The 11376-nt window shown below is 49.9% G+C and overlaps 1 protein-coding gene across 2 annotated transcripts; it reads left to right on the top strand.

The window, feature by feature from the left end:
* The first annotated feature begins 2585 nt into the window (after positions 1-2585).
* On the top strand, positions 2586-8443 carry praf2 (PRA1 domain family, member 2). Of its 2 annotated transcripts, XM_020523946.2 has the most exons (3): positions 2586-3429; positions 5144-5361; positions 7399-8443. In XM_020523946.2, exons 1-3 carry the CDS (start codon positions 3242-3244, stop codon positions 7536-7538), a joined length of 546 nt encoding a protein of 181 aa, XP_020379535.1. In that variant the 5' UTR covers positions 2586-3241; the 3' UTR covers positions 7539-8443. The 2 variants fall into 2 exon arrangements, with proteins under 2 accessions (XP_020379535.1, XP_048475850.1); XM_048619893.1 differs by lacking the exon at positions 5144-5361.
* The last annotated feature ends 2933 nt before the right edge of the window (positions 8444-11376 follow it).

Raw genomic sequence — 11376 nt, 5'->3', positions numbered from 1 at the left:
ACCCGAGTCCATCAACCAGGTAAATTTGGGGGGGGGGGGTCTTGAAGTAAGCTCAAGAATAGCTTCTTCCCCATTGTTGTGAGACTGCTAACGGATCGCTCAAATTTCAAATCTAATGCTAAACTTGCGTTTGAACACCCCCTGTGCAACCATAACTTTGTATGCCTTGCTCTGTATGTCCTTGTAGGTTATGATCTGCCTGTACCACACAGCAAAACAAAACTTCCCACTGCAGTTAGAGGAACACAACAGGCCAGGCAGCATCAGAGGAGCAGGAAAGTTTCGGGTCGCGATCCTTCTTCAGAAATGGGGGAGGCGGAAACAAGTTGAGAAATAAAGGGGGGGGGGGGGGGGGGGGCGAGGGGGAAGAGAGGGGGGGGGGGGATTGAGGGGTTGAGGGGGGAAGGGGGGGGGGGGGGGGGGGGGGGGGGGGGGGGGCGTGACGCTGGGGAAGGTAGGTGGGATGGTGATATGTGGGTTCAAGTAGGCAATGGTGGGGATTGGACAGTGAGGTGGGAGGGGCGGATAAGTGGGAGTGAAGGTGGACAGGTTGTGTCAGGTCAAGGAGGCAGGGATGAGAGGGAGGGTTGGTCATGAAATGAGGCAGAGGTGGGGATATTTTTGAAACTATCCTGCTCCTCTGATGCTGCCAGGTTTGCTGTGGTCCTCCAGCTCCACACTGTGTTATCCCTGACTACAGCATCTGCAGTTCTTATTATCTCTTCTCACTGTAGTTAGGTACGTATGACAACAATAAATCAAATCAAAGACTAAATCTTTAAACATTTGCAATGCCCCCCCTGGGAAGAGTGAGACTTGAGAATTTGCGCAGTATTCCAAGCATGTTGGGACATTGGCAAACAGCACTAGGTCAATTATTTATTTAGACAGTCAGCACAGCCATAATGAGCTGAATGGCCTCATTCTGTGTTGTAACCATTCTGCGATACTGCCACTTCAGAACTGTGCAGTCTGTACAATGTATAGAGTGGGCCCAGATTGGACAAGCTTCAAGGGGAATGTCTTTCTTCAGTTCACAAGCACGACACCCAACTTCCAATCAGCTCATTTCAATTCTGCATCTCACTACCCTGCTCACCCCATTGTCCTCAGCTAGCTGCAGTGTACCAGGAACTTCACCTGGCGTCACAATTTGGCACTTCACAGCTTTCCACACTCTCCAAGCTCACAATTTCAGATTCGCCTTGACTCGTTCCCTTTTTTCTAATGATGCTCGCATGTCATTAAATTGCCGAACAATAGCTGCTCAGATGGAATTTCAGGCAGGAAGCATTGAGGAGCTGATTATCACTTAAATGAAGAAAGACCCAATACCCACTTTAAGCCAACTCATTCTACTCCCACTTCCCCATACCACCTAAAACCACCTCAAGGGGCAGCAATGGCCTTGTGGTATCATTGCCATAGAATTAATCCAGACACCCAGGTAATGTTCTGGGGACCTGGGTTCCAGTCCTGTCACAGCAAGTGATGGAATTTGAATTCAATAAAAATAATTCTAGAATTATGAATACATTGATGAAACCATCGTCCGAAAACAAAGACTTCTGAGTGGTTTCATAGTGGTCAGTGCTGCTGGCTCACAGCACCAGGGACCCGAGTTCGATCCCAGCCTCAGACGGCTGTCTGTATGGAGTTTGCATGTTCCCCCACGTGTCCGTGTGGGTTTCCTCCCGCAGATCAAAGATGTGTAGGTTAGGGTGGATTGGCCAATGCTAAATTACCCCGTAGAGCACAAGGACGTGCAGGCTGGGTGGATTATGGCATGAGAAATGCTGGGTCATGGAGGGGGGGTTTGGTCTGGATGGGACATTGTTCAGAGGGTCGGCGTGGAATCGATGGGCCAAACGGCCCATTTCCACACTGCAGGGAATCTACGGCCACAGAAAGCAGCAGCACAGAGGGATTTGGGAGTGCATGCGAGTCTTCCTGCTGTTTAATCTCTTCTGCCCTATCAAAGGCTTTGCCTTTTGTTCTTTTACACCTCCTGGCAACCACTCCCCTCCCCTGACCCGTCCCAGCCCGCTACCGAAGAAACAAAGGAGTAGGCGAGGACTCAGCAGTTACTCCCCAAAAAGTCAGTGGTGGGGGGGGGGGGGGGGGGGGTGAGGCGTGCAGAGATGACTGGTAGATACAGATTTGCCAGGGGAATGGGTAAAATGCGACAGGTGACAGTGGGCACAGCATGGCATCATAAAACAAAGGAGGGCCATTCAGCCCATCGAGGTCTTCTCCGCCATTCAATGAGATTGCAGCTGGGCTGCTAATCCTGAACTCCAATCTCCTGCCTTTACCCTCGTAACCTGGGATTCTCTCACTGAAGTCTCCGGGTTTGTGGCAACAGCAACCTCCTCTTGTGCAGTAACCTGGCCGCGATTTCACGCTCATAGAATGTGACAGTGCAGGAGGTGGCCGCTCGGTCCATCGAGCCCCGTAACGGCCACCCAGCCAGTCCCATCCTCCGTGTGTTTTCATAGAGATATCGTAGAACCTCTACATAGAACCGTGCGCAAACAGGCCCTTCGGCCCAACAAGTCCAGTTTCCTCCAAACTCGTATCCTTCAGATGTATATCCCTTTCAAAACCGCGCACACAACACCTCCACCACAGTCTCAGGCAGCTGATTCCAAAGCCTAACAACTTGCAGAGTGAAAAAGTTCGTCCTCATCTCACTCCTAGCTCACAATTTCAAAATTCAGACCCACAGTTAGAGAATATTCTTCGCAGTGTGGGTCAAAAATCAGCCTGCCTCCTTCCAAATGCTGCTGCACGCTCCCAGCACTTCACCTTTTTGTCTCAGGCACGCAGCAAGTGCAGGAATTTATATTGGATGTCATTTACGTATGACGTAATCTACTTTTGACGTAATCGTACGCTTGACTCAGTGACGGCGAGGGCGGCGAATGGCCGGGCGTGCGCATGTGCGCTGCCACGAGCCTCCCGCGGGGGCCGGCTGACACGCAGGCGTACTGACGGAAGTGTGGTGAAGAGCCGGGTGGGCACATGCGTACGGCCGCGGTCCGACTGCAGGGTCCACCGGCTACGCAGGCGCAATGACGGCAAAAGGGGGTGGAGGGTCGGGCAAGCACGTGCGCGTTGCCGCGACACTCCCAATCGGGGCCGGCGGCCACGCAGGCGCAGTGACGGGAGTTGTCAGGCGGGGTTGTGGACAGACGCGGTGTCCACTCTTCCACCTCCCCGCCCCACAGTACCTCCCGCCATGGCCCGCAGCTCCGAGGTGCAGCTGCCGCCGCTCCGCACGCTGGACGACTTTGTCTGTAGCTCGGCCCGCTTCAGCCTGCCGGACTTGAAGGACCCGCTGCGCTGGAACAACCGGGTGATCAATAACCTGCTCTACTACCAGACCAATTATCTGGCAACCGTCGCCGCCATTCTCCTGCTGGTCGGGTGGGTACCTGCCTACTAGTCACACCCACACTTCTCCCCCATTGGTGGGTAGCGTGATCAATCAGGGCAGCGGTGCGGGCCAGTTGGCTGGCACACATGTCAAGCAGGACTTCGGTTCAATCACAGTCGGCGTCAGTGCGGGCTTGCTGTCCTTTGGCTGAGCCCCTTGTCACTCACACGCTGCCTAGTCTTCGATTGTTTTAGCGCCGTGCCAATCAGGGTGATAGCGGGCGGGCTCGCAGTGAATTCTCCAATAGACGTGAGTGACGCCCCCGGGTCATCTGCTGAGCCGATTGGCTAAGGCGGCTGTCACCTAGGCAGCACAGCCACGTGGTCAGATAGTCTGGCATTAAAGGGATGGGGTAAGGAGGGCGGGACTTTTGTTTTCGCCTTCACATATTCTTTTCCACTCTTTTGGAAGTAAGTCTCCCTTGATACTGTCCTCATTTAAAGGCGTCCAGGACAGGGACAGCACCGTGTTAGATACAGAGTAAAACTCCCTCTACATTGTCCCCCCCATCAAACACACCCAAGGACAGCACCGTGTTAGATACAGAGTAAAGCTTCCTCTACACTGTCCCCCCCATCAAACACACCCAGGGATAGGGACAGCACGGGGTTAGATATAGAGTAAGGCTCTCTCTACACTGTCCCCCATCAAATATTCCCAGGACAGGGACAGCACGGGGTTAGATACCGAGTAAAGCTCCCTCTACACTATCCCCCCCAATCAAACACTCCCAGGACAGGGACAGACCGGGGTTAGGTACAGAGTAAAGCTCCCTCTACACTCAGATAGTAAGAACTGCAGATGCTGGAGTCAGAGATAACACAGTGTGAGGCTGGAAGGACACAGCAGGCCAGGCAGCATTAGAGGAGCAGGAAAGCTGGCGTTTCAGGTTGGGACCTTTCACAGGAGTCCTGACCCGAAACGTCAGCTTTCCTGCTCCTCTGATACTGCCTGGCCTGCTGTGTTCATCCTGCTCCACACTGTGTTATCTCTGACTCTACACTGTCCCCCATCAAACACACCAAGGGCAGCACGGTTAGATGCAGTGTAAAGCTCCCTCTACACTGTCCCCCTTCAAACACTCCCAGGACAGGGACAGCATAGGGTTTGATACAGAGTAAAGCTGTCTCTGCACTGTCACCCGTCAAACTTTGTCAGTCGGTCCAGATGAAGGGTTTTGGCCCAAAACATTGACTTCCCTGCTCCTCCGATGCTGTCTGACCCATGCTGTGCTTTTCAAGCTCCACATTTATTTATCCATGCCCCTCATGATCTTACAAACCTCTATAAGGTCGCCCCTCAGCCTCCAACGCTCCAGGGGGGGAAAAAAGCCCCAGCTTTTATTTGGCCTCTCCCTATAGCTCAAACCCAACCCCGGCAACATCCTTGTAAATCTTTTCTGAACCCTTTCAAGTTTGACAACATCTTTCCGAATGCAGGGAAATCAGGATTGAATTCAGTATTCCGCAAATGGCCTAACCAATGTGCAGCCCCACTTTGTGTACTATGATTTGCCAAGTTGACCGTAGTTGTTTTTTAGCCGCTATGTGAACAGTCACCGTGCAGCTGCAAGCTCCAACAGCTTGGGGGCACCACCTTGCAACTGCTGGCCAAGCAGCAGGTGGTGCCGGATCTGGTATGTCACAGTAGAGAGCTAGAGTGAGACCTGTCGACTCGCCTGAACCACTGCCTCTCCTGTCGTAGGTACATCGAGCCGCTGAAGACGCTACTGGGAGGGTTGGTGGTCACGCTGCTTTTCCTGGGCTTTGTGTGGTCGGCAGAGAACAAGGCAGCAATCCGGAGACTACGCAGGAACCACCCGACCCTGTGTCTCTTAGCCGTGCTGCTGGCCAGTTACTGCCTCCTGTCTGTGGTTGGGGGCGTCGCTGTCTTTCTCTTCGGAATCACCTTCCCCATGCTCAGTGAGTGTCTGCTCACCGCAACATCACTCCGGACCCTTCTGACCTCCACCTAGCCTGTTCCCCTGGCTTGCCAGTGCATCACTGTTTGTTCTGTCTCTGACTTGTATTCCCCCCTTCCTGTCTCATCAACAGATTTAGCCTCTGTACCTTCATTGAGATCATAGGATCCCTCCAGCGCAGGAGCAGACCATTCGGCTCATCAAGTCCACCCTTGACCATCCAAAGAGCATTCCACCTGCCACCAATCCCCTACCCTATCCCTGTAACCCTGCATTCCCCATGGCTACTCCACCTAACCTACACATCCCTGGAACACTGTGGACAATTTAGCATGGCCAAGCCACCCTAACCCGCACATCTTTGGACTGTGGGAGGAATCCCACGCAGATGCGGGGGGAGAATGTCCAAACTCCCACACAGACAGTTTGCCCGAAGCTGGAATCAAACCCGGGTCCCTGGCATTTTGAGGCAGTAGCGCTAACCCCTGAGCCACCGTTCCACAAGTCGTCGTTATGAATTGTGAATAGTTGAGATCCCAGCACCAGCCGTTACGACTCATCACCTGTTGCCATCCTGCTGTCTGTTTCATGTTTGCCAGGCAGTCATCTATCCAAGTTACCAGCCGCTGACACCATCAGCTTTTATTCTGCACAGGAACCTTTAATGTGGAGCCTTGACACTTGCTTTCTGGAAATTTGCACAGTGTTTCCCTCGCTCTTCCTCACTTTGCCCCTGTTACCTCCAATACACCACTTCCCTCACCTCTCTGCTGCTTGTTATCCCTTCACCTCCCGTTCCCCAATCTCCTCATGTACCTTTTAGTCTGTTGCTTTATGCCCTTGTCTGTCTCCCACTTCCCTGCCCAGCCCACCCCCCACTCCCTCCCCTCAGTTGCATGTGGGTCAGTCACTGCACCCTCCCTGTGAGGAATTTTCCTTTGGTTTCTTCTCCTGTTCTTCCTCCCACTGTGACCTGCGCATCTCCTCAAGATCTCTCCATCCTCGTAACGTCTGCCTGTCACCCTGACATTATCATGGAATCAGTCACGCATATGTTACAGCACAGGCCATTCAGCATAGTGTGCCTGTGCTGGTTCTCTGAACATGCATCTCACCTAGGGCTACCTCTTTCCTCTCTCCCTTTAACTCTGCTCCTCCGCTCCCATCTTCCTGTCTTCTCTTTTTTTTTCTCCCTGCCTTTCCCGAGCCAACCACCTCTCCCTTTCCTCTGTTCCAGCGCATTTCTCATTTGCTCCCTATCCCAATGCTGTTCATTTCGAATCTCCTCTCTACTCTCAAGCTTACAGCAGAGAACACTGAGACGGGTTGCAATAGAGGTGTGAAAGATCTGTGCGTCCATGTGAGAGGGTCAGTGAATGTACATACCTGTACAAGAGACAGACTGGGTCAACACATTTATGTATGAGAGAGAGCGCGCGAGTCGACATATTTGTACATGAGAGAGAGCGCGCGAGTCGACATATTTGTACATGAGAGAGTGCGCGAGTCGACCCGTTTGCGCGTGAGAGAGAGAGCGAGTCGATACGTTTGCGCGTGAGAGAGAGCGAGTCGACACGTTTGCGCGAGAGAGAGAGCGAGCGAGCGAGTCGACACGTTTGCGTGAGAGAGAGCGAGTCGACACGTTGCGCGTGAGAGAGAGCGAGTCGACACGTTTGCGCGAGAGAGAGAGTGCGAGTGGACACGTGAGTGCATGAGAGCGAGTCGACACGTTTGCGCGAGAGAGAGCGCGAGTCGACACGTTTGCGCGAGAGAGCGCGAGTCGACACGTTTGCGCGAGAGAGCGCGAGTCGACACGTTTGCGCGAGAGAGAGCGAGTCGACACGTTTGTGCGTGAGAGAGAGAGCGAGTCGACACGTTTGTGCGAGAGAAAGCGAGTCAACACGTCTATGCGTGAGAGAGTGAGTCGACACGTTTGTGCGTGACAGAGAGAGCGGGAGTCGACGCATTGTATGTCTCTGAATTTTGGCACCATCTGGCTGTGAACTCTTAACTCACTCCCATTTTGCTCCCTCTCCAGTAATTATAATCCATGCTTCCCTGCGCCTCCGGAATCTGAAGAACAAAATCGAGAACAAGATCGAGAGCATCGGGTTGAAGAGGACACCTATGGGGATCCTGTTGGAAGCTCTGGGACAAGAGCAAGAGGCTGGTTCCTAAACGCCAGGAGGAGACATTGCAGACAGCGAATCAGGAAGAAAGCTGGGTGTCATTGCTTTGCTCTCTCAGACTCACTGCCAATAATCCAGCATCTTGTACATTTCCCTGCTCCCCCACACACTCGCACCTTATACCTCGCAGTAAACCTGGGTCCAAAGGAGAGGGTGTTGGTTAACCAGCCCACATCTCCATCTCCAGTGTCTGTCTTGGTGTCTCTCTGTCCCTGGTTGTTCTCAAGCTCTGCAAATCTTATTCCTGGGATACTCATGCATGGCTGAACTATCTCCCCATTACTCTGCATATAACCTTGTGCTGTATCTATGTAATGGGTTCAATGTAGAGGCAGCTTTACTCTGTACCTAACCCCATGATGTACTTGTCCTGGGAGTGCTTGATCGCGACGGCGTCCAGGAATTTTATTTTCAGCTTAAAAGAGTTGAGGAAGATTTACTTTCAGTTTTACTTACAGTTTAAAAAGAGTACAGAGGGCTTTACTCTGTAACTAACCCTATGCTTTCCCTGTCCTGAGAGTATGCAATGGGGACAGAGTGGAGAAAGCTTTACTTTGTATCTAATGTCATGGAGGGGGAGGTGATAAACCGAGGAATTAAAAAGCCATCTGCGCAACAATCCCAGAAAACAATTAATTATGGACCGAGTTCTTGCCTTTTGTTAAATGACTGAGACTATGGATTATTGATGGATCACTGTTTAAATGGTTTTGGTTCTGTCCAGGCAGGAACTGTTAAACATTTTTGGTTCTCGATAATGTCTGTCAGCCTTATTCCAGGCATTGCTTGTCTCTGCAATGTATGAGTATATGTGTAATATTATATTTTATGTATATACACCTTGGCATTATATTAAAAGTTATTCCCTCTAGTGTCAGGACACTAGCATGTACAGTTCAGTGAATAGTTTTTCTTTAAACTGACACAAACTTCAGGGAACCTTTGTATGCGATGTTATCATTTCAAGTAAACTAGGGCTGTATGGCTCATAGAGTTGTACAGCATGGAAACAGATTCTTTGGTCAAATTCGTCTGTGCCAACCAGATATCTTAAATTGGTTTAGTCCCATTTACCAGCATTTGGCCCCTATCCTGCTAAACCCTTCCTATTCATATACCCATCCAGATGCCTTTTAAATGATTGTACCAGCCTTCACCACTTCCTCTGGCAGTTTATTCCATACACATATCACCCTCCGCGTGAAAAAGTTGTCCCTTTTAAATCGCTCCCCTTCCACCTCAAACCTATGCCCCTCTAGTTTTGGAGTCCCCTTCCCTTGGAAAAAGACCTTGGCTATTCACCCTATCCATGCCCCTCATCATTTTATAAACCTGTATAAGGTCACCCCTCAGCCTAGACGTTCCAGGGAAAATAGCCCCAGCGTATTCGGCCTCTCCCTGTAGCTCAAACCCTCCAACCCTGGCAACATCCTTGGAAATCTCTTTTGCACCCTTTCACATTTCACAACATCTTTCCAATGACAGGGAGACCAGAATTGCATGCAGTATTCCAAAAGTGGCCTAACCAATGGCCTGTACAGTTGCAACATGACCCTCCCAATTCCTATCCTCAATGTACTGACCAATAGAGGTAAGCGTACCAAACACCTTCTTCACTGCCCTGTCTACCTGCGACTCCACTTTCAAGGAACTATGTACCTGTTCCCCAACATCTCTTTGTTGGCAACACTCCCCAGGACCCTATCATTAAGTGTATAAGTGCTGCCGAGTTCATTTCTCTTCCCTGCATTGGTGTTCTCCTATTCCAATTGCCCCTCTCCCTTACCCCAATTCCTGTGCCTCAGAAGGTTTTTCCCAGGTTCTGATATAGACCATACCAGACATCCTCACCCCCGCTCAAGTATTGTAAGGAGACAGACTAAACCTTAACTTTTATTTAAAGGCAAGTGTAAAGTGCTGTGTTCCAGATGTGATTCAATTGGCCCACCACTCGGCTTTAATCAAAATGCACTTTCTTCTTACAACACAGCTAAAAAGTTGGTACAACGATAACACTATGGAAATACTTAACGTGTTATTTAACTACTAATGTGTAATTTAATCACTAATCATCAAATGTTCAAATAACATCAAAATATACAGTTCAAAAACAGTTACAATTCTCGTGTGCTGTCTCTCTCCAGTCCTGAAGAAAGGAACAATCTGCCCCTTTTGGATTTTGAAGAGGATGCGTCGCTGTCTAAGGCTTCACTCTAGCAGCTCAGAACTCAAGCTTTCAGCTCAGCAACCAGCAGAAAACTTCTCACTCACTGAAAACAAAACTAAAAGTCTTCACAGGTTTTGTGAGTCCTTACCCTGCCCACTCAAGATTCTTTTCTCTCATAAAAATCCAGGGAGAACTCAAAAGCTGTTTACCAATTGTCCCATCTTCGGGAGACATCTCAGTACCACTGTGACAACACCCCCTCTGCAATAAAAACAGGACAGAACACATCTCTCTTAAAGGCACAGTACCATCACAAATGATCTAACTGAGCCTATCTCCTTGATTAATCCTCACCTTGTCAACTGGATGAAAATGCTGAAAGATAGATGGGGAGGGTGGAGGCTGTAACCTCACCTTGGGCTCCAGGATGGTGGCCAGGGCTGGTGACCAGGTTGGAGAAGTAGAGGGATGGACTTTTGGAAATTACAGAAATGGGATGTTCTGAGGAAGGGTCACCAGGCCTAAAATGTTAACTCAGACTTTTTCTTCACCGATTCTGCCAGACCTGCTGAGCTTTTCCAGCAACTCCTGTTCTTGTTCCAGAATTGGGAGGATTGTAGGGGCTGGACATTACAGAGATAGAGAAGATTGCAGAAGGCTGCACAGAGAGGACTGGAATACGGGCTGAAGGGATTTACAGAGTAAGGATTGTAGGGGCTCAAGGAAGTTATGGAGTTAGGGAGAATTGTAGGGTCTGGAGGAGATTGCAGACTTTAGATTTTTCAGGTCAAAAACAAATTGCTGGAGAAACTCAGCAGGTCTTGCAGCATCTGCGGAGAGAAAACAAAGTTAACATTTTGGGGGTGAGTGTTCTAAAGAAGGGTCACTAGACCTAAAGCATTAACTCTGTTTTCTTTCCGCGGATGCTACCAGACCTGTTGAGTTTCTCCAGCAATTTCTGTTTTTGCTTCGGATTTCCAGCAACTGCAGTTTGTAATTTGTTAATGAGGTTTTATTTTCGGGGTTGGTGGACGTTACAGAGATGAGGAGGGCTGTCAGGGTCAGAGTGAGGTCTAGTGACTGGACGACATTACAGCGACAGGGAGGGTTGTGTAGGCTGGACGAGCTCACCAAAATAAGGTGGGTTGTCAGGCCAAAATACATCGCAGTAAGGAGGAAAAGTTCTAAAGAGGGGTAAACCAACCATGGCTCACTGAGGAGGTTAAGGAGAGGATTCAGCTGAAAGAAGAAAATAAAAAACTGGCTGAACAAAATGTAGAGAAATTAGTTAAAAAGTTTTTGGGCTATTAGAAGTAGAATGGCTGGAGTCTGTAACAAGTCTCGTCTGTCTGAGAAAAATAGATTGGTTAGAATACATTTATAGGAACGTTACCTCAGTGAAAGAGTTTAGTTTATGAGTCTCTGGATTGGTAGTTCAGCCATAATACCACTAGGCTAATGCCTCTCCCAAAGGGACTAATGTGTATACAGCACTCTTGGTGCAATCTCACCAATGCAGTAACAGAGATAGTAGGAACTGCAGATGCTGGAGAATCTGAGATAACAAGGTGTAGAGCTGGATGAATACAGCAGGCCAAGTAGCATCAGAGGAGCAGGAAGGCTGACGTTTCGGGCCTAGATGCTTCTTCAGAAATGGGGG

Source organism: Rhincodon typus, chromosome 44, assembly GCF_021869965.1.
Source record: "Rhincodon typus isolate 14 chromosome 44, sRhiTyp1.1, whole genome shotgun sequence".
Lineage (NCBI taxonomy): Eukaryota > Metazoa > Chordata > Chondrichthyes > Orectolobiformes > Rhincodontidae > Rhincodon > Rhincodon typus.
This window is presented reverse-complemented; position numbering and strand designations above follow the sequence as displayed.

Excerpts from the sequence above, each read along its gene's own strand:
- praf2 (XM_048619893.1), top strand. The coding sequence starts at position 3,242 with ATGGCCCGCAGCTCCGAGGTGCAGCTGCCGCCGCTCCGCACGCTGGAC. Across the intron at positions 3,430-7,398 it reads GCCATTCTCCTGCTGGTCGG|TAATTATAATCCATGCTTCC; the intron begins GTGGGTACCTGC and ends CTCCCTCTCCAG.